The following is a 21,578-nucleotide window of genomic DNA, read 5'->3' as shown; positions in this document are numbered from 1 at the left end:
CAACAACCCACATGTTTGGGGGCCAGAAGGGTCTCCAAAGTGCCACAGATATATACAAGTCATACTTCAAGTATGATATGGATGGGACTCACTGAAGAAAACTGGTCAAGGCGTTATACGAAGACGACTCAGAAGTGTAAGGCAAATGTGGACTTCCTTTCTTACAAGTTTCATGCAGCCTGAAGGTGACCATGGACTCAAGACTCTTAAGTGTCCCGGCTGAGCAAACATTGCACTCTTACCTATACAGGCCTATCGAGAGGGAGAATGACTATGAGAATCAGAACCAGAGAAGGGAAAGAAAGAAAGCCACAGCATAACTAGGTATTGGATCTAGGCTTCTTACCTCTCGTCTGCTTCCTTCACTTTGCTCAGCTGGAGGGTGATGACCCCGGCGGTGGAGTCCTTGCCCGGATAGAACTCAGTGGAAATTGTCTTCTGTTTCTCGTCCACCACGATGATCTTGACGCCTTTCCCCTCCAGAAGGTCACTCTTGGTCAGAACATTCAGATCCAGCTCTGTGGACGGGCAGCTCACGTCTTCCATTTTCTTAACATAATCTTTCACCTCCTTCTGCTCAGCTACTGTTAGGTTCTTTTTTTCTCCCTCGATTGGTGTCTTTTTCATTTTTTTTTTGTGCCTTTGTTCAATGAAGAAGCGTTCAGTCTTGTTTCTTCCAAGGATGCTGTCGATGGTTTTTCCAACATGTTTGTTCATTTCTCTACGGATTGGATTGTTTATCATGCTTGTTAAGCGGCCAGTAAATAATTCAATGAATTCATCACTTAATTGTTGGGATACTGTTTCCAGCAATTTCTCTTTCATAGTCTGCACATCTGGGAAATTGCGACGCCCATCCTCCTTATAGTCTTTAGCGGTTGGGAGCTCATCACATTTCTGAACCATAAACGGGATGACTCTCTTTTCCATCATATCTTGAGTTGGGGCGGCATTTACCATCTGCACAAACTCATCCATGCTCTTTCCGACCTCAACACTGAGCTTGAATCCTTTCTGGATAGCTCCCTTCACCTTGGCCTTATCTAGAATTTGGAGGACACCGTCTTCCATGGCCTGGAGGTGAGTAAACAACTTGTTGACGGTGTCGTAATCAGAAGTGACGTCAGTGACTGCACTCTGGCAAACATCTGATATGATGCTATTCATGATCTCGCGATGTGTTTCTCGAATCTGAAAGGTGTTTGGATTCTCGGTGAGTAGGGCCTCCTCAGGCACCCCATTGACGATTGCAAACTTTATCATGGCCTGGTTCAGAGCTTCATCCCCTTTTACGGATTGGGTTATCATCTCTTTGAAAGCTTTTTCAAACATGTTCCTGAAGACGGACTGTAGCCCTTTGTCCATACCATATTCTAGACCCTTGAGTGCACCCTGCTTGGCGATCTCTTGACCAGCGTATTTTGCGGCCTGCACAAAGTTTTTCCTCACAGCAGAATTTGTTGCGAGGGCCTTGATGGATTTTGATAGAGACTCTTTGGTCACGGTGGACGCTGTGGATTTTGCAGTAGTAGCAATTGTAGAAATTAAAGATTTTCCGGTTCGGATAATGTCATCTGCAACAGATGCAAAGGTCTTAGCTCCGGTGATCAAACTCTTTGCCGCTTTCGCAACGGTTTCCGCTGCCTTTTTTATGGTGCTAAATCCTGCCGTTAACAGGGACATCCCAATGCTAATTGCTTTGGATATTGCCCATTCTGCCCAATCAAAGGCACCCTTTATCATCCCTTCTACGCCCGATATCATGTCAGATACTCCTTCGGATATAAGCCCCATTCCAAACTGACTGGCAGTCCCAGCTGTGAGCACACACACAAGAATACCTGCTAGTACCTGCAGTGCTCCGAGGATGAAACAGATAAGCGCATCAATGCAGAACTCTGGCTTCTTCTCAACTTCAAATACAAAGGACAAGCCATAGTCATAGAGCACATTCAGCTCATCAGTGGTTATAGGGCCATGATCAGCTGACAGTGAGAAGACGGCTTGGTCCTTCGTGATGGCATTGCTATTGCTGTTTTGCAGCTCTCTTAATTTTGCTACGGATTTGTCAATGTAATCGATCCAGGATTTAAAGAGGCTCTTGCGGGTTTGCATTTGTTTTGCAAAGTTGGTTTCATCTCTGTTGTGAGGCTCGAACTTTGCTAGGCAGGACATTTGGCAGGCCACCGTGGTGTTCGCCACCTCTGAAACATAGATATGTATTGTCTGCTTTGATTCCGTCAATAAATCAATGGCATTCTGCACATAGTCCCCCTGTCCCAAATTAATTTTTATGTAAGCTTGATTGTAGAGAGAGATGGCACGGTACACTCGATCAGTATTCTGCGCTTTCTCCCAGAACGATAATGCACCATAATCCGACCCTTTGTTCTGAGTGTGAAGGTACATGCGATCCATTGCTTGCTTAATGAAGTCGTAGAAGTTCTCTGATTCCCCCCTTAGGAGGCTCTCCACTCTCTTCTGGGTCACTCTGCTGAGGTCTTGCTTTAGTTGTTTGAGGTCTTTATGCTCCTCTATGTCTTTGTCATGAAGCGTGAGCCAAAGGGCCCAGGTCTCCTTCAGTGCGTTCAAAGCTGGGCGGTAGTCCAGCTTGGTTTGGGAGTAATCAAATGTGTCGTCACTCGCGAGAAAGTCAGAAGACAGGTATAGGTCTCTTCTTTCCACCTTTCCATAATTTCCATGAAAAAGATCCAGATGCTCGCAAAATTTCTCAAACAGTTCCTCTCGCATCTTTACTTCCAAGAGCTCATCGTGTTCCATGTCCGCAATGCGTTTCTTTTCATAGTCTGCCCTGAGCTGCCTCATCACCTCGATGGGTTGGCCTTGATAGGATTGAGGCAGCTCTTGGTAGTTTAGTATCATCTGGACCATCCCAGGGTTCCCTTTACGAGATGTTCGGCCAAATATTTGCTTTTCCACTCTCATGTTCGGTGGGAAATGGGTGAGAATCACAAAGAGCCCCCCACTGTCATTGACATCTCTAGTGATTTTAACATCGGTGCCCCTTCCACCGAGGTTTGTAGCAATTACCACATCCCCGGCATCGAAGATTCTCCTTTCAATGTTGTGTTGATCACTTCTGGTGTACAAAGTTATTTTATCTGAGTTGGAAATAGCTTGTAGTTCTAATAACTTCTTTTGCAGCTTCTCCGCCGTTTTCACATCTTCACAGATGACTAAAGCGGCTTGGCCTTTGACGTACATATTTGGGCTGGTGTGTTCCTTCACACATTCACAAATCTTTTTAATCCAATCATCTTGCCCGCCTTCAACCTGGACAACAGGTAGCTCGGTCTTCTTGGTGTAGCGGTGAGTTGGCATGCTATAGCAAGAGACTCTATAATGCTTTTTCAGGAACTCCACTTCTGCCTCATCACCCAGGGTGCCCGATACACCGAACATGCCAGTGCCTTTAGTGTATCTCTGAAGGAAATGGAAATTTGACATAAAGTTGGTGACATTCGATAACGGAGATATCGCCAATTGGTGCTTCATTTCCAGAAATTGCTGCAAGCCGTCTCCCCAGCGCTTGTTCTTCTCGAGCACACCGGTAGCTTTGAAGTCCACTGGGATGATGCAGTGATACTCATGGATGGGCGAGGTGGTCTTTACTTGGTTTGCGTCTGTGGCAGATTCTATCATGTACTCGCGATCCTTGACCATTGTTATTGCTTTCAGGGCATTTTCCACAAAGACCTTCATCCTGCTCTTGGTATACTCTTTCAGGTAGGCTGGCAGTAGGATGAAGTGCTCCTCATTATTACTTTGGCTTTCTGGTGGCTGATAGGCATCTGAGTACTTAATTCTTGATTCCAGTTCAGCAACGGCTCCTTCTACTAGTGTCTTTTCATGCATCACTTCACAAGCGCGCCCATGTTCCTGGAGAAGAATGTGTACCTTCTCATGATCCAATACGGAGGGGTTGTCAGCTGTGGAATTGTTCTCGAAAGAAGATGCTTTACCATCCTGTACCTCATAACATTCAAACACAACTGCATCTTCTAGAACCTTCTGAAATATAGACAATAGATCTCTCTGCTGAGCAGGCCCCAGTTTATCCATGAGTTCTTTGATTTCACAGTCCTTTGGTTCTTCCGTGCTCGGCTGTTCTGGTCTTCCTGTGGTCATTTCTATTTGTTTCACATCTTCTTCAGTGAAGAATCCCAGCTGCAGTCCTGGCATCAGAATATCAAGGGGAGAAAAATGTTCAGATGTCTGTGGTCCCATCACAGCTGTTGTAGCAACTTTGTGGAAATACTGTGATCCTGTTGCCCAGAGTATGTCTCCAGTTTTGGCATCTTCGATGCGTTGGCATGTACACACCTTTGCCCAGATAGCGGCTAGCAGTTGTTCTAAGTGCCGAATCCCTGTGGCTGCATGTGAAAGAAACGTGACTTGTACACCACTGTCTAAGGTCATATAGTCTACTTCATCCACAATGGCTATATCGAAAGTCCTATCTCTGCGGGTGTTGACTTTTTCAAATTCCTGTCGCAGAATGTCTGCAGCAAAATTCCCAATCGTACCATACGCAATATCAGCTGTGTATGCCTCTTTAATGGTTCTATCCCTTTGTTTGGAGTCAGTGCATTCATCTAACGCTGGAGGTGGAACAACACTACAAGACACATTGAACATCTTGTAGAGTTTGCTCCATTCCTCTTGATCTCGACGGGCAAGTACCGGGGAACTTGTTATAACATCCACTTTCTTTCCACGGATTGCATGGATGAGGGCGAGCATAGCCACGATTGAAGATTTGCCCTCACCAGTGAAGATCTCCAGAAGACAACCATTGCATTCAGAGTCTTTGGAAAGGAGAAGTGTCAACACAGATGCAAGTTGGGTCATGCGTGGGAAATAGCCTTCGATCTTCTCTCCCGACTCTTTTATAATAGTTGTGGTGTCCTGAACAGCCACACATAAGCCAATCACAATCTTAACAAGTGTCTCAATATCAGGATTTTCCAAGTCAATAGATCGGGTCATCTCTAACCCTTCTTGTTTCATTTTCTCGTCCAGATCCAATGTTTCGTATGCTGGTAGTCGAGCCCCAACTTCACTAAGGACTTGTTCCAGGATGTAGAGGACCTTTTCTGGATATCTGTTTGCTCTCATTTCTGCTAGGATGGTTTTTAAATCTTTGTCCTTCTCTTTCTTCACTTGTTGCTGGAGATGTTGAAGAGGATCCAGTTCCTTCAAGGAAGCAAGGGCAGTATTAATATCTACATGGTACGTCTGTACACGTTGGAGGATTTTCTCCACCTTGTCCTGAGGAACAGCTTCCTGTCGCACCTTCAGCACAAACACAATGGCCTGGATAGGGGTCCATATGCCACTGAATAATAGGAGTCCAAGGCAGTCTTGACTGGCGATGGAGAGTCCATGAAAGACCACGCGGGAGAGCTTTCCTGCTAATGTCTTGTTTGTCTTGTAAAGTAAATCCAGTATTCGAATGAGGCAGCTGGATTTCGCATCTATCTCGTCTTTGTACTGCAGCAGATTAATCATCTCCATACCGACTCCATTCAGTGTTACTTGGACTGTTGCTTGAAGAAGACTCAGGTGCTCGGTCAGTGAGAGATTCTCATAATCAAAGGCCTTATCCAAACTTCCATGACACCAGGTGGGTATGTCCTTCTCCAGGAAGTACTGAGCGATGAGATGCTGCTGCAGTGTTTGCATCCGAGCACCAATGTCTTGGGATCCCAAAGCTTCGTCTTCCTTCATGTTGATCTCAAGTAGTAGGAGGTTAAACTTCTCCTCAACATCTTTTTCCTAAAATATAAAGGAGATATTGTGTTGAATATCTCAGTGCATAGGAATCAGGGATGACATAACATTTTACCACCTCCCAAGTGGATTTGAAAGCTTTGCTGACCACTTGTGTGCCCTTGACAGCATTGCCACCCTCTGCTTGGATGATATCTGGGAGTCCCATGTTTAAAGGGTTTCTGCTTCACAATATAACATCAAAGTGGGTTTTACCAGACATGCAGTACCCCGACTTACTGTCACCACAATCTGATGTACTGGCTGAATTGTGGAGTATAAGGGTAAGGGTTGGGAGGAGAGGGAGAGGGGCATAGGCGAAGTGAATGAGGGAAAGTTGAACAAAGGGAATGGGGGTCAGGGCAGAGATTAACTGTTTGAAATGTACATGGACACAATTGCTATGCAGTGTCCAAGCAGGGTGTGAGTGGTTGGTGGTGGGTGTAGACTTACATAACAGGGAGCAGGGTTGAATTGGGAGGTCAGCAACCATACATAACACAAAGGACTGTTTAGGGATTGCCAACTGCGGGTTGCCCAATTCAATAGTCACACTTGAAAGAACACACAGCTTGCTTGATGATGTAATTTAGGAGGAGCCAGCATCTCTGGCCTTGCTTTCAAACTCGTGTGGATGCACTGTGTCGTGCTAAAAGGCACATGCTAGTCCACCAAGAGCTAGGCATGTGTCTGCTGCTATTCAGATGAAAAAACTGTATCTTTAATGGGTTTTCTCTGTTGAGCAGGTGCAGGTTTTTGTGAAGAAAAGTTATTCGGTGAGTTCCTCTCTTGAGGTTTCTTTAGAATACTGGATCCCAATTCGTTTTAGTGTGGAATCCCTACTAGGAACAAGCTGCAACTGTGCGTGTTGTGTTTAGCACTAGTTCAGGATGTTCTTAAGCCGACCGGTTTCTGTGGTGCATTGTTGATAAGCCACATTCCTCAGGGCTATAATCGAAGGCACCAGCCTGTGTGCCTTCTGAGTTTAACATGCAGCGTTGTCTGCTCTAGTTAAAGTTATCTACCCTCTCAATGTAACGCGATGGCTCTATGCACGGAGGGTGAGGCGGCCTGGGACCTTCTCTTTCAGTCAGTAGTGTCTGGCGGGCCGCGCGCCACTACTGACTGAAAGAGAAGGTCCCAGGCCGCCTCACCCCCCATGCATAGAGCCATCGCGTTACATGGAGAGGGTAGAGAACTTTAACTAGAGATAGGTCAGCAGCCATAACATCACCCATGCATGGGAGTGGAGATGCATGTATGAGGCAGCAATATGACTGGCATGTCTGGAACACCATGTGGGAGAGATAGGGTTATGGCAAGGCTGGCAGTGATGAGCCATGACGAAAACCGAGACTTAGGGAGAAACATGGAAATGTGTTCCCCAGTTCATAGAGGAATAGTGACCAGACCGTATTCAGTAATTAGGGGTCGGTCAGTGCTGTGCTGATAGGGGACCTGCAGGGCAGTAAAGGTCCTGCAGATCAAACATGGCTCTTATTTGGACACTTGAGTTGGGTCTGTTGGGCTCTGTAGCTCTCTATTTTCCCAGAGATTGCAGACAGTGGAGGAACAAGCTCTCCCCACCCTCCCTCACCCCCATCCAGGAGCAGATTCAAGTGAAAGTAGAGATCATGGCATTACCATGATTACATGTGTATGTGCCTCATGCGAGAAGTGTTATGTGGTACGATGTAGGTTATCCAAACAGTATAAACTAAGCAACTTGGTTTGGGACTATGAGGGGGGGTTGCATAAGAGGTTTTTGATATAGTTTGGGGAAGGTTGAACTCAGTGTGACGGGGTATCACCTAAAAAGACCAATCTGACTCCTGTAGTTGGGTTTAAAGGTATTTATTTGTGACTGACACAGACAGGTTGGGCTTGGCTAATGTAGTGTGCGTTTTGAGGACCGACCGGGGTCTTGGGGAATTCAACTCAATGGCCATCCCTCTTCTAGATTTTCTCCTCTGGGGTATGACTGCCCTGACCCAGCCATCCCAATCCGTGATTAGTTCTAGGGCACAGTAACTCCTACTGCCTTGGAGCTTGATGTTATACTTAAGATGTCTTCCCTGAGGTGACGGCTAGCTGGCTCCCTCAGGATTTTCTACGCTCTCCCTTACCTAACCCTGCTTTGTGTTCTAGGGGAGTTAGGGAAGGTGTTTTCACTCACGTGGTCTGAGCCTCTCACCATGCACGGCCAACCATACCTTTCCCTTCTAGACTGGTATCCCCATGATAATGGTCTCTTGGTCATTCTCCTCCTGACTTAACCATACTAAACCCACACTACACCCTTCCAAGCGACATTTTAAATAACCCTCCCCCCTAGTATTGGCCAGCTTCCCCTAACTGCTGCTCACAGTTGTCCAGGCTTCCTTGGAGTCCTTCTTTCTTTATTATTAATTCCTAGTGGGTTCGTGAGTCGGTGGCTTCTCCACTGCGCGTGGGCTCCTGTGGGTTCAGGCTGCAGGAGCCCCGCTCACTTCCTACAGACAATGCTGTCATGTGCCGATGCTCTGGTGTCTTCCCCCCAGCGGAACCCATCTGCACTTTGGATCCGCCGTCTCGATGAGGAGACCTATACGCCACCTCCATGCTCGGCACCATGCGGGCTGCCACTGTGCCAAGCCAGTTTGCATGGTGCAGCCCCTCCATTCCCGTGGAGCCGCACCGCCTCTGTCACACCAGATAAGGATGGGTTGGGAGGGGATTCACCTGCACACTCTCTGATAATCTGAGTGGCGGCAGGTATCGGGATACTCCCTCCCCTGGCCCACATTGGCCACTGAGGGTATGGAATAAAGTATTCAGAGAAGGACAGAGACTGCAGGGAGGGAGCCCACACCTTTACACAATATGGTGATTTTGGGGATCCGTTAGAGAATAGCACTATAGCTTCCAATTCACTTTAGTGCATTGGGATGCAACATGGGTACTGTGACAAAGACCCCTGCCTGAACCTCAATATCGATTGTGATATTGCGAGTGGTAAGGGCGATGCTTGACCCTGAGGCATTAATAGGAGGATCCCCTAACTGCTTCCACCATGCCATGCATGGAAGTCGGGGGCTATCCACATAAAGACACCAAGACACCCTGTCTTCTAGAGCAACCTCATGGAGAGTGCTACCACACTGAGTTTAGCAATGGGGAGCAGGGTCTGACAAGCGCAGATACCTATGCGAGAAGTCTCACTACATTACTGCTTTAGACTTGCACAGTGCTGCTGGTCTCTGCCGCATACATTCCTTCATTAAGCCTCTTTACACGGGGCCGAATGAAGAGGATGAAGAGGGGCCACCCAGGAAGAGACTGTTCACACCCAAATCCCACAGATGTAATCCTAGCATGCATGCAGGGCAAGCAACATATGAGGAGGGGGTGTGGGTCTTTGGAGAAGTAGCAACTCTGGGGCAGGCTGGAGCAGGGAGAGCCTGAAAATTGGAAGTCATTCCATGTTTTTGGAAGTCAAATTAATTGCATGGTTAACATTTTGGACTAGATGACTTCCATTGACAAAATAAAATGGACGTCAATGGCAAGGTTAAAAAAGACCAGAAGAATTCTCCTACCTTCTGTTTGTCAAGTCTGCAAAAAATGGAAGACATTGTAGCCGCTCCATTATTAAAAGTCCCAATCTGGGAACAGAGAATGGTGGACTGGAAGTCATATTTTAAAAATGTTGCAATCCATAGAAGTCTTTGATTTCCTGGCTCCCATTTTAGGAAGTTTTTCTTTGGCTTTTTATGGACTTAAAACATCCAAAGGCGGCTTAACTAAGGAACTAGCTTTGAATGCTTCAAATAGGGGGAAGAAAGAAGATTTTTTAGTCTTTTTTGAAAAGATGAATAATTCCAGTGAATAATTATTGAATGCAGAGTGGATTTTATATACCAAAGATATTCCATTCCACTGCTGGGGACATTTTCTGGGACCCCAATAAATTCCTAACTTTCCACACACAATGGATTTATAAGTAAATTATCATACAAATACCTCCAGATGAACAGGTGAAAATGCAGACCTACAGTGGGGGATTTGTGTATCTTACGTGTACCGTAGCCCTATTTTATGCTTCTCTCCCACTTACTATGTGCCTCTAACCATAGGGGAGAACACTGAATGCCTGGGAGATGATTGGCAAAAGGAGAAGCGGATTGTGGCAAACAAGAGTTCAATAACGAGATTCCAGACACACTGTGGCAACGAATTGGCATGTTCATAATGGGCAATTATTCTGTTGATAGAAACAAGCACAAAAAGCATAATAACATCAGTTCTTTAGACAGAGTTTTGTACAGGATTCCTCCAGCTGTTAAGGGCCATAATAAGTGTCTTTGTTATAATGTGTAATATTGCCCCTAGAAAGATGTGGTTTTGACTCTCGGTTTCACAGAGAAGTCTAAAGATGTTTTGTCATCCCTATTCTTCCAAGGAAACAAAGATTGTGCAGTGATCCTCGTAGATTATTTCTGCATGGCTTCAGTTAACATGTGTGGGCTCATTAAAGACTTGATTTAAATATAGATAGAGCACACTTTTTCCTGCCAATTAGTTATGCATTAAATTTATATTCAATAAAAGAGTGCATTTTGTAGATAATACTCAAGGATTCTTTGAAAGGTAAATGTTGTGCGCCATTTCACCACCCTCATAATAATGGATAGAAGGAAAGGACAAACTGTAACGTAAAGGAGTGTATCCTTTTGGCTGCAGGGGACTGTTATGGGCTATGCAGGAAGAGCCACCTTTCATCCTGCATTTCATTAGTGATACTATTTGAAATGCTACATGGAAGAAGGCCTTTTGCAATGTAATTGCTTGCATGATTGAAGAGGCCGTATAATATTGTGAGAGGTGGTTGAAGAGAATTATAAAATGCAAGGCAAAGCTTGTGCACAGAACCTGGATATAGTAAATGGGTTGCTGACAGTGATGTTCCTCCAAGAGATTGATGAGATTTGTTGTGAAAAAGTGTTGTCTCTTTTTTCTGAGTTAATAGATAATCTACAAGTGTATTGGATGAAAGACAGTGAAATCTGAGTCATGTTAATAAATGTTCAACTAGAAAGAAACTCATACAGGAAAAAGAAGATATAAGTGGAAGTGATAATTACATGTAGTTGAAAGACTAGGGTTTGATGCCATAAAACTGAGGACATGCATGAGAAAAGGTATACAAATCTGTGCTAAACAGGTGGGTGTGGTTTTCCATGGCTTCTTCATACTCTCATGCCTTCCGGCATACAGTGTTCTCACAGAGGGGAGGGATCCCATGAACAGTGCAAACACTCCTTATGAGGAAGGAATAGCCATTTCGATTCCTGTAGATAGAGATGATTTGAATCCACCCTGTACCTTTATATAGCTTCCATAATCCATTGCAATTTATGGGGCGATGGTGGCTGCCATCTTCACAATCACCAACATATGCATGGCAGCAATCTCCTAGGATTCAATGTATGCTGTTGTGAAAAGCATGGAATTCTTGGATCCGCTGTGTGCAGAGATGGATACGAATGGAGGGAGTCTGACCAAGTGGTTATGCTGTTAGTTTGGCCCTTTCCATGGGATCAGTTTTAACCAACCATTGGTTTGAGAAGTGAGGAATCGAGAACAGGGGGGATTGTGTTGAACCAGATGAGAATTTGTCAGCAGTGTAGTCCGACTGAGTGATGTAAGGAGAGTCTGACTGAGTGAGCATGCTGTTAGTTCGGCCTTTTCCATGGGATCACTTTGAACCAGCCCATAGGTTTCAGAATTAAGGAATCGAGAACAGGAATCGAGTGATGTGAGGAGAGCCTGACTGATCAGTTTGAACCAGTCTATAGGTGTGAGAAGTAAGGAATCAAAGAAAAAGTGGTTGTGCTGAACCTGATGAGAATGTGTCAGTGATAAGGTGTAATCTAGACAACACTTGGGTTAATCAAAGAGTTTCAGGATTTTCTAATGATCATATAAACAGGCCATGGGTGTGCTAGTGCACTTTTGTGGTTGTATGTTGTATTAGTGTGTGGGAAGATAGATCCGGGAGTTGGCTGGCAGACAGTAGAGCTATCTGGGATTGCTATTTATGGTTTATCTCTGAAGTGCTATTGGTGTACTTCATTTCCTTGTAATTTGTCACGGTTCCGCATAATTCTGTTAATAATCTGATTTTCTTCTTTCTTCATAATTAGACAAATGTGCAGACATTCCTGTAAATTGCTGGCATGTACACCTTACATGATGGTAGGTTTCTACTTCGACCTTGAAATTTGGTGATATGGTCTGTGATGGCTGGCCTGCAACAGTTGTGGGCATGCCCAACACATGCCTAGGGTGTGCCTGTTTTCATTTCTCCACACTTATCAATAAGGACACACAATGCCATGCGGGTCAATTTGCTAGCTCGACTTCTGTCCCTAAACAGGTTCACCTATCCTTCTAAACCCCGGCTTTTGTAACTACATCAGTTCATCTGGACCGTCCTTAGAAATCTTGAAATATATTTATTGATGGAGAATTGCAAATCCACTGTTGTAAATCAATCCAGGTTTATCCCAGCCCTTTGACCTCCCCTAAACTCACTTGCCGACAGTGCGACTTCTGCTCTATGTGCTGCTTTTCATGGCCGGAGATTGGTTACCTAACGCATCCGTTGGATATCCAGCCCATACTATCTCACCTTGACACTAGCCAATCTGATTGGTTACCTGACATATCCATTGGGTATCAGGTCCATACTATCCACCTTGACACTAGACAATCTGATTTGTTACCCGACACATCCGTTGGGTACACAGTCCATACTATCCCACCTTGAACCTAGAAAATATGATTGGTTACCAATTCATGCATTGGTTATCCTGTCCATACTATCCACCTTGACACTAGAAAATCTGATTGGTGACCCGACAAATCCGTTGGGTACACAGTCCATCTTATCCCTCCTTGACACTAGACAATCTGATTGGTTACCCGATACATCCATTGTTTATCCTGTCCATACTATCCACCTTGACACTAGACAATCTGATTGGTTACCCAATACATCCGTTGGGTACATAGTCCATACTATCCACCGTGACACTAGCCAATATGATTGGTGACCTGACACATCCGTTGGGATCCAGTCCACAGTACACAAATGAAATCACACTACTACTAAACAATCTCAAATCACCAAATGTATGCACTATACTCCTCAGTGACCTTAATAAATGGTGAGGAAACACCAAAGACTCAGGAGCCATACATGTAGAAGAAGACCTACTCAACTGCTCCTATTCTATAATAAACAATGAGCCCTCCTCTATCTCAGGAAACCAACTTGATTGGATAATTAGCCACAAAGTTGAGACAACAGTTCCAGTAACACACCCATGTATTTGGTCCGACCACTACAAAATTGAAACCATACTCACACCAAAACACACAATTGACAGACCCATAAACAGCCCAAACAAAGTGCAAGGGAGGAACCTAAAGAAAATGACCACAGCTATATTCACTCAAAGAATTCAGCACATCATGAGCACTTCAAATGATAGCGACTCATGTGATAAGATCATACAAACCTATAACAAACATTTTCAGGAATTCCTAGAAACGCATGCTCCCTCAAAAGTTAAACAGGCCAGACCCAACATAAACCATCAAAAATGGTTCAATGAAGAATCCATTGCCCTTAAACAAGAAAAAAGAAAACTTGAAAGGAAATGGTTAAAAGACCCCACAGAAGCAAATAAAACCAACTGGAAGAATGCACACATGAAATACAAGAATTTGCTGACCACATTAAAAAAAATCACTATAATGAACAAATCAACCCGGCCACAAACTCCACAGGTAAACATTTACAAATTTTGAAATCCATAGAGAAACCCAAAGCCCTTACCCCACCATTCCAACCCACCAAGACAGATTGCGAAAATGTACAAATAGCATTTCAAAACAAAATACTCAAAGCTAGAGAGACTATAACAAAGTGCTAAATAATCAGGCCATCTCCTCAACCCAACCATATCAGAGAAGAAACTCAAAAAACTCACGCTCCTAAATTTCAGTTCACACCTATAACCAAGGACATCATGAGGAAAATTCTCTCTAAAACAAACTGCACATCATGCACAGAAAACATACTACCACCAAAACTGATACTCGATAACCCAGAAATATTAATTCCATTCCTTACACGAATGGTTAATGCCTCCTTTAGAGACCACATTGTACCAACGACAATAAAAACAGTCACAGTCACACCACTGCCCAAAAAAACTGAACTAAATCAACAAGACCCATCAAATCTTCGACCCATCACCAAATGTAATTTCCTACTGAAATTAGACAATATTGCCACTGAACAACTACAAGAGTACGTAGACAGCAATAATCTCCTCCACCCACAGCAGTCAGGATTCAGGAAAGCGTCAGGACTGAATCCACCCTATTGCATCTACAGACAGAAATGCTGGGACTCATGGACAAGGGTAAAGCAGGATTGCTAATTTTACTGGACTTCTCGGCAGCTTTCGATTTGCTGGATCACCGGAAGCTCTGAGAGGCCCTAGACTAAGTCGGAATCTGCTCCCAGGGAGCCATTGATTGGATATCTTCTTTCCTCCAAGATAAACAATCTAAAATAATCTGGGGAAACCATGCATCTACAACTAAACCGGTGGATTGCGGCGTCCCACAAGGAGCTAGCTTCTCTCCACTTCTGTTTAATTTGTAACTATGTGCCTATGCACATTGCTAACCCAACTAGGCATATTCTTCACAAACTTTGCTGACGCCACACAGTTGGTGATCAAACTCAGTGGATATTATAACCAAGATAGCACAAAAATATCATTCATCTACAACACCATCGAAGCCTGGATGAAGGCTAACTGGATGTGTCTTAACAACACCAAAACTGAGCTTATGATGTTCGGCTCAACACATGCCAGGAAAAAACTCAGTCCAGTTTACTCCACTTTCAACATCAAGGAAACACCAATTAAAGTGTCGGAAAAAGTGAAAACACTAGGAATCTATATGCAGGCATCACTTGGAGCAGAAGCCCAGGTAGCATTCCTAAAAAGAAACTGCCAATGCTACCAAAAGTTACTGAAGAAAATCAAACCTCTATTAAATAAGAAAAACAGTACAACCATAGCTATAGCCACTATTCTCTCAAGATTAGACGAGGGAAATGCCCTAATGCTAGGAGCCAGTAAAAAATGCATAAATCAATGCCAGGTGATCCAGAACAACACACTCAGAATCATCAGCGACAAAACTAAAAGAGAACACATCACAGGAGAAAGGAGGGACTTGCACTGCCTAGCAATAGAGGAACGAATTACATTCAAATCCTTGATGTTGGTTCACCGCTTCACAAATGGAAATGGCCTAAATACCTCCAAAAGCAATTAAAGAGATACGAACCAACCCGAAATCTCAGATCCATGAACAAAGGTCTCTTAGAGACCAAGCCATCAAAAAAATTAAATGGCTTAGGCAGGGCTTTCCACACCAAAGCTATAGCGAAATGGAACACACTACCAGAGATTTTAAGAACCGAATCGAATCTGAAATGCTTTTAAAAGAAACTTAAAACCTTCCTATTTAAATAATCACATTCAAATCTGAGCACCATGTAAAATGATCCACACACACTTAATTGTTGTCCCGTCACTACGTCCCTGTCTTTATGGAAAGCGCTCTGATGCCTGTGGGCTGCAGGGCTATACAAATAAATAAATAAAATAAAATAAACATACTATCCCACCTTGACATTAGACAATCTGATTGGTAACCTGATACATCAATTGTTTATCCTGTCCATACTATCCACCTTGACTCTAGACAATCTGATTGGTGACCCAACACATTTGTTCGTTGGGTACACTATCCATACTATCCCACCTTGACATTAGACAATCTGATTGTTTACCCGATATATCCATTGGTTATCCTGTCCATACTATCCACCTTGACACTAGACAATCTGATTAGTGACCGGACACATCCGCTGGGTACCCAGTCCATACTATCCCACCTTGATACTAGACAATCTGATTGGTTACCTGGCACATCCGTTGGGTACCCAGGCTATACTATCCCACCTTGACACTAGACAATCTGATTGGTTACCCAATACATCCGTTGGGTACACAGTCCATACTATCCACCTTGACACTAGCCAATCTGATTGGTGACCCGACACATCCGTTGGGTACACAGTCCATATTATCCCATCTTGACATTAGACAATCTGATTGGTTACCCGATACATCCATTGTTTATCCTGTCCATACTATCCAACTTGACACTAGACAATCTGATTGGTGACCCGACACATCCGTTGGGTACACAGTCTTAACTATCCCACCTTGATACTAGACAATCTGAATGGTTAGCTGATACACCCGTTGGGTACATAGTCCATACTATCCCACCTTGACATTAGAAAATCTGATTGGTTACCTGGCACATCCGTTTAGTACACAGTACATACTAACCGAAACACCCATTGGGTATGCAGTCCATACTATCTGACCTTTATACTAGACAATCTGATTGGTTACCCGACACATCCGTTGGGTGCACAGTTCATACTATCCCACCTTGACACTAGACAATCTGATTGGTCACCCGACACATCAGTTGGGTACCCAGTCCACCCTATCTACCATGACACTAGACAATATGATTGGTTACCCAACACACCCGTTGGGTACACAGTCCTTACTGTCCCACCTTGACACAAGACAATCTGATTGGTTACCCGACACATCCGTTGGATACACAGACCATACTATCCACCTTGACAATAGCCAATCTGATTGGTTACCCAATACATTAGTTGGGTACACAGTCCATAATATCCACCTTGACACTAGCCAATCTCGATTGGTGACCTGACACATCCGTTGGATACACAATCCATACTATCCCACCTTGACACTAGACAATCTGATTGGTCACCCGACACATCAGTTGGGTACCTAGTCCACCCTATCTACCATGACACTAGACGATCTGATTGGTTACCCATCACATCCGTTGGGTACACAGTCCTTACTAACCCACCTTCACACAAGACAATCTGATTGGTTATCCGACACATCCGTTGGATACACAGGCCATACTATCCACCTTGACAATAGCCAATCTGATTGGTTACCCAATACATCAGTTGGGTACACAGTCCATACTTTGACACTAGCCAATCTCGATTGGTGACCTGACACATCCATTGGATACACAGTCCATACTATCCCATCTTGACATTAGACAATCTGATTGGTTATTCGATAAATCCATTGTTTATCCTATCCATACTTTCCGCCTTGACACTAGACAAGCTGATTAGTGACCCGACACATCTACTGGGTACACAGTCCATACTATCCCACCTTGATACTAGACAATCTGATTGGTTACCTGGCACATTCGTTGGGTCCCCACACTATACTATCCCACCTTGACACGAGACAATCTGATTGGTTACCCAATACATCCGTTGGGTACACAGTCCATACTATCCACCTTGACACTAGCCAATCTGATTGTTGACCCGACACATCCATTGGGTACCCAGTCCATACTATCCCACCTTGACATTAGACAATCTGATTGGTACCCGATACATCCATTGATTATCCTGTCCATACTATCCACCTTGACACTAGACAATCTGATTGGTGACCCGACACATTCGCTGGGTACACAGTTCATACTAGCCCACCTTGAGACTAGACAATCTGTTTGGTCACCCGACACATCAGTTGGGTACCCAGTCCACCCTATCTACCATAACACTAGACAATCTGATTGGTTACCCAACACATCCGTTGGGTACACAGTCCTTACTATCCCACCTTGACACAAGACAATCTGATTGGTTACCTGACACATCCATTGGGTACCCAGTCTATACTATCCCACCTTGACACTAGACAATCTGATTGGTTACCCGACACATCCGTTGGATACACAGGCCATACTATCCACCTTGACCATAGCCAATCTGACTGGTTATCCAATACATCAATTGGGTACACAGTCCATACTATCCACCTTGACACTAGCCAATCTGATTGGTGACCTGACACATCCGTTGGATACACAGTCCATACTATCCCTCCTTGACATTAGACAATCTGATTGCTTACCCGATAAATCCATTTTTTATCCTATCCATACTATCCACCTTGACACTAGACAAGCTGATTGGTGACCCGACACATCCGTTAGTTGGGTACACAGTCCATTCTATCCCACCTTGACATTAGACAATCTGATTGGTTACAAAATATATCCATTGGTTATCCTGTCCATACTATCCACCTTGACACTAGACAATCTGATTGGTGACCCGACATATCCGCTGGGTACACAGTACATACTATCCCACCTTCATACTGGACAATCTCATTGGTTACTTGGCACATCCGTTGGGTACCCAGGCTATACTATCCCACCTTGACACAAGACAATCTGATTGGTTACCCAATACATCCGTTAGGTACACAATCCATACTATCCACCTTGACACTGGCCAATCTGACTGGTGACCCGACACATCCGTTGGGTACACAGTCCATACTATCCCACCTTGACATTAGACAATCTCATTGGTTAACCGATACATTCATTGTCTATCCTGTCCATACTATCCACCTTGACACTAGACAATCTGATTGGTGACCCGACACATCCGCTGGGTACACAGTCCATAGTATCCCACCTTGATATAGACATTCTGATCGGTTACCTGGCACATCCGTTTGGTACACAGTTCATACTATCTCACCTTGACACTAGACAATCTGATTGGTGACCCGACACATCCATCCGTTGGGTACACAGTCCATACTATCCCACCTTGACATTAGACAATCTGATTGGTTACCCAATATATCCATTGGTTATCCTGTCCGTACTGTCCACCTTGACACTAGACAATCTGATTGGTGACCCGACACATCCGTTGGGTACACAGTCCATACTATCCAACCTTGACATTAGACAATCTGATTGGTTACCCAATACATCCATTGTTTATCCTGTCCATACTATCCACCTTGACACTAGACAATCTGATTGGTGACCCGACACATCCATCCGTTGGGTACACAGTCCATACTATCCCACCTTGACAATAGACAGTCTGATTGGTTACCCAATATATCCATTGATTATCCTGTCCATACTATCCACCTTGACACTAGACAATCTGATTGGTGACCCGACACATCCGCTGGGTACACAGTCCATACTATCCCAACTTCATATTAGACAATCTGATTGGTTACCTGACACATCAGATGGGTACACAGTCCATACTATCCCTCCTTGACACTAGGCAATCTGATTGGTGATCCGACACATCCGTTGGGTACACAGTCTAAAGTATCCCACCTTGATACTAGACAATCTGAATGGTTAACTGACAGACCCGTTGGGTACATAGTCCATACTATCCCACCTTGACATTAGACAATCTGATCGGTGACCCGACACATCTGTTGGGTACACAGTGCATACTGTCTGATTGGTTACCTGGCACAACCGTTCAGTACACAGCACATACTAACCCACCTTGACACTAGACAATCTGATTGGTTACCCGAAACACCCATTGGGTATGCAGTCCATACTATCTGACCTTGACACTAGACAATCTGATTGGTTACCCGACACATCTGTTGGGTACACAGTTCATACTATCCCACCTTCGCACTAGACAATCTGATTGGTCACCCGACACATCAGTTGGGTACCCAGTCCACCCTATCTACCATGACACTAGACAATCTGATTGGTTACCCAACACATCCGTTGGGTACACAGTCCTTACTTTAACACCTTGACACAAGACAATCTGATTGGTTACCTGACACATCCGTTGGGGACTCAGTCTATACTATCCTACCTTGATATAGACATTCTGATCGGTTACCTGGCACATCCGTTGGGTACACAGTTCATACTATCCCACCTTGACACTAGACAATCTGATTGGTCACCCGACACATCAGTTGGGTACCCAGTCCACCCTATGTACCATGACACTAGACAATCTGATTGGTTACCCAACAAATCCGTTGGGTACACAGTCCTTACTATCCCACCTTCACACAAGGCAATCTGATTGGTTACCGGAGACATACGTTGGGTACCCAGTCTATACCATCCCACTTTGACACTAGACAATCTAACTGGTTACCCGACACATCCGTTGGATACACAGACCATACTATCCACCTTGACAATAGCCAATCTGATTGGTTACCCAATACATTAGTTGGGTACACAGTCCATAATATCCACCTTGACACTAGCCAATCTCGATTGGTGACCTGACACATCCGTTGGATACACAATCCATACTATCCCACCTTGACACTAGACAATCTGATTGGTCACCCGACACATCAGTTGGGTACCTAGTCCACCCTATCTACCATGACACTAGACGATCTGATTGGTTACCCATCACATCCGTTGGGTACACAGTCCTTACTATCCCACCTTCACACAAGACAATCTGATTGGTTATCCGACACATCCGTTGGATACACAGGCCATACTATCCACCTTGACAATAGCCAATCTGATTGGTTACCCAATACATCAGTTGGGTACACAGTCCATACTTTGACACTAGCCAATCTCGATTGGTGACCTGACACATCCATTGGATACACAGTCCATACTATCCCATCTTTACATTAGACAATCTGATTGGTTATTCGATAAATCCATTGTTTATCCTATCCATACTTTCCGCCTTGACACTAGACAAGCTGATTAGTGACCAAACACATCAATTTGTTAGGTACACAGTCCATACTATCCACCTTGACACTAGACAATCTGATTGGTGACCCGACACATCTACTGGGTACACAGTCCATACTATCCCACCTTGATACTAGACAATCTGATTGGTTACCTGGCACATTCGTTGGGTACCCAGGCTATACTATCCCACCTTGACACTAGACAATCTGATTAGTTACCCAATACATCCGTTGGGTACACAGTCCATACTATCCACCTTGACACTAGCCAATCTGATTGTTGACACGACACATCCGTTGGGTACACAGTCCATACTATCCCACCATGATATTAGACAATCTGATTGGTTACCCCATACATCCATTGTTTATCCTGTCCATACTATCCACCTTTACACTAGACAATCTGATTGGTGACCCAACACATCCGTTCGTTGGGTACACAGGCCATATTATCCACCTTGACAATAGCCAATCTGATTGGTGACCCGACACATCCACTGGGTACACAGTCCATACTCTCCCACCTTGACATTAGACAATATGATTGGTTACCCGATATATCCATTGGTTATCCTGTCCATACTATCCACCTTGACACTAAACAATCTGATTGGTGACCCGACACATCCGCTGGGTACACAGTCCATACTATCCGACCTTAATACTAGACAATCTGATTGGTTACCTGGCACATCCATTGGGTACCCAGGCTATACTATTCCACCTTGGCACTAGACAATCTGATTGGTTACCCAATACATCCGTTGGGTACACAGTCCATACTATCCACCTTGACACTAAGCAATCTGATTGGTGACCTGACACATCCGTTGGGTACACAGTCCATACTATCCCATCTTGACATTAGACAATCTGATTGCTTACCCGATACATCCATTGTTTATCCTGTCCATACTATGCCCCTTGACACTAGACAATCTGATTGGTGATCCGACACATCCGCTGGGTACACAGTCCATACTATCCCACCTTGAT

The 21,578-nt window shown here is 44.4% G+C and overlaps 1 protein-coding gene across 1 annotated transcript in view; it reads right to left on the bottom strand.

Moving 5' to 3' along the window:
* LOC138510644 (uncharacterized) overlaps window positions 1-21,578 on the bottom strand; it is a 130,184-nt gene that overhangs the window by 90,186 nt on the left and 18,420 nt on the right. The window contains exon 3 of the mRNA XM_069626432.1: window positions 347-5,799. Within this exon, the coding sequence (XP_069482533.1) occupies window positions 347-5,799 (5,453 nt within the window). The remainder of the gene's footprint in view (window positions 1-346; window positions 5,800-21,578) is intronic.

Source organism: Ambystoma mexicanum, chromosome 6p, assembly GCF_040938575.1.
Source record: "Ambystoma mexicanum isolate Mex_15411 chromosome 6p, UKY_AmexF1_1, whole genome shotgun sequence".
NCBI classification, from domain to species: Eukaryota; Metazoa; Chordata; class Amphibia; order Caudata; family Ambystomatidae; genus Ambystoma; species Ambystoma mexicanum.
The sequence above is the reverse complement of the archived record's forward strand: the minus strand, read 5'-3'. Positions and strand labels throughout refer to the sequence as shown.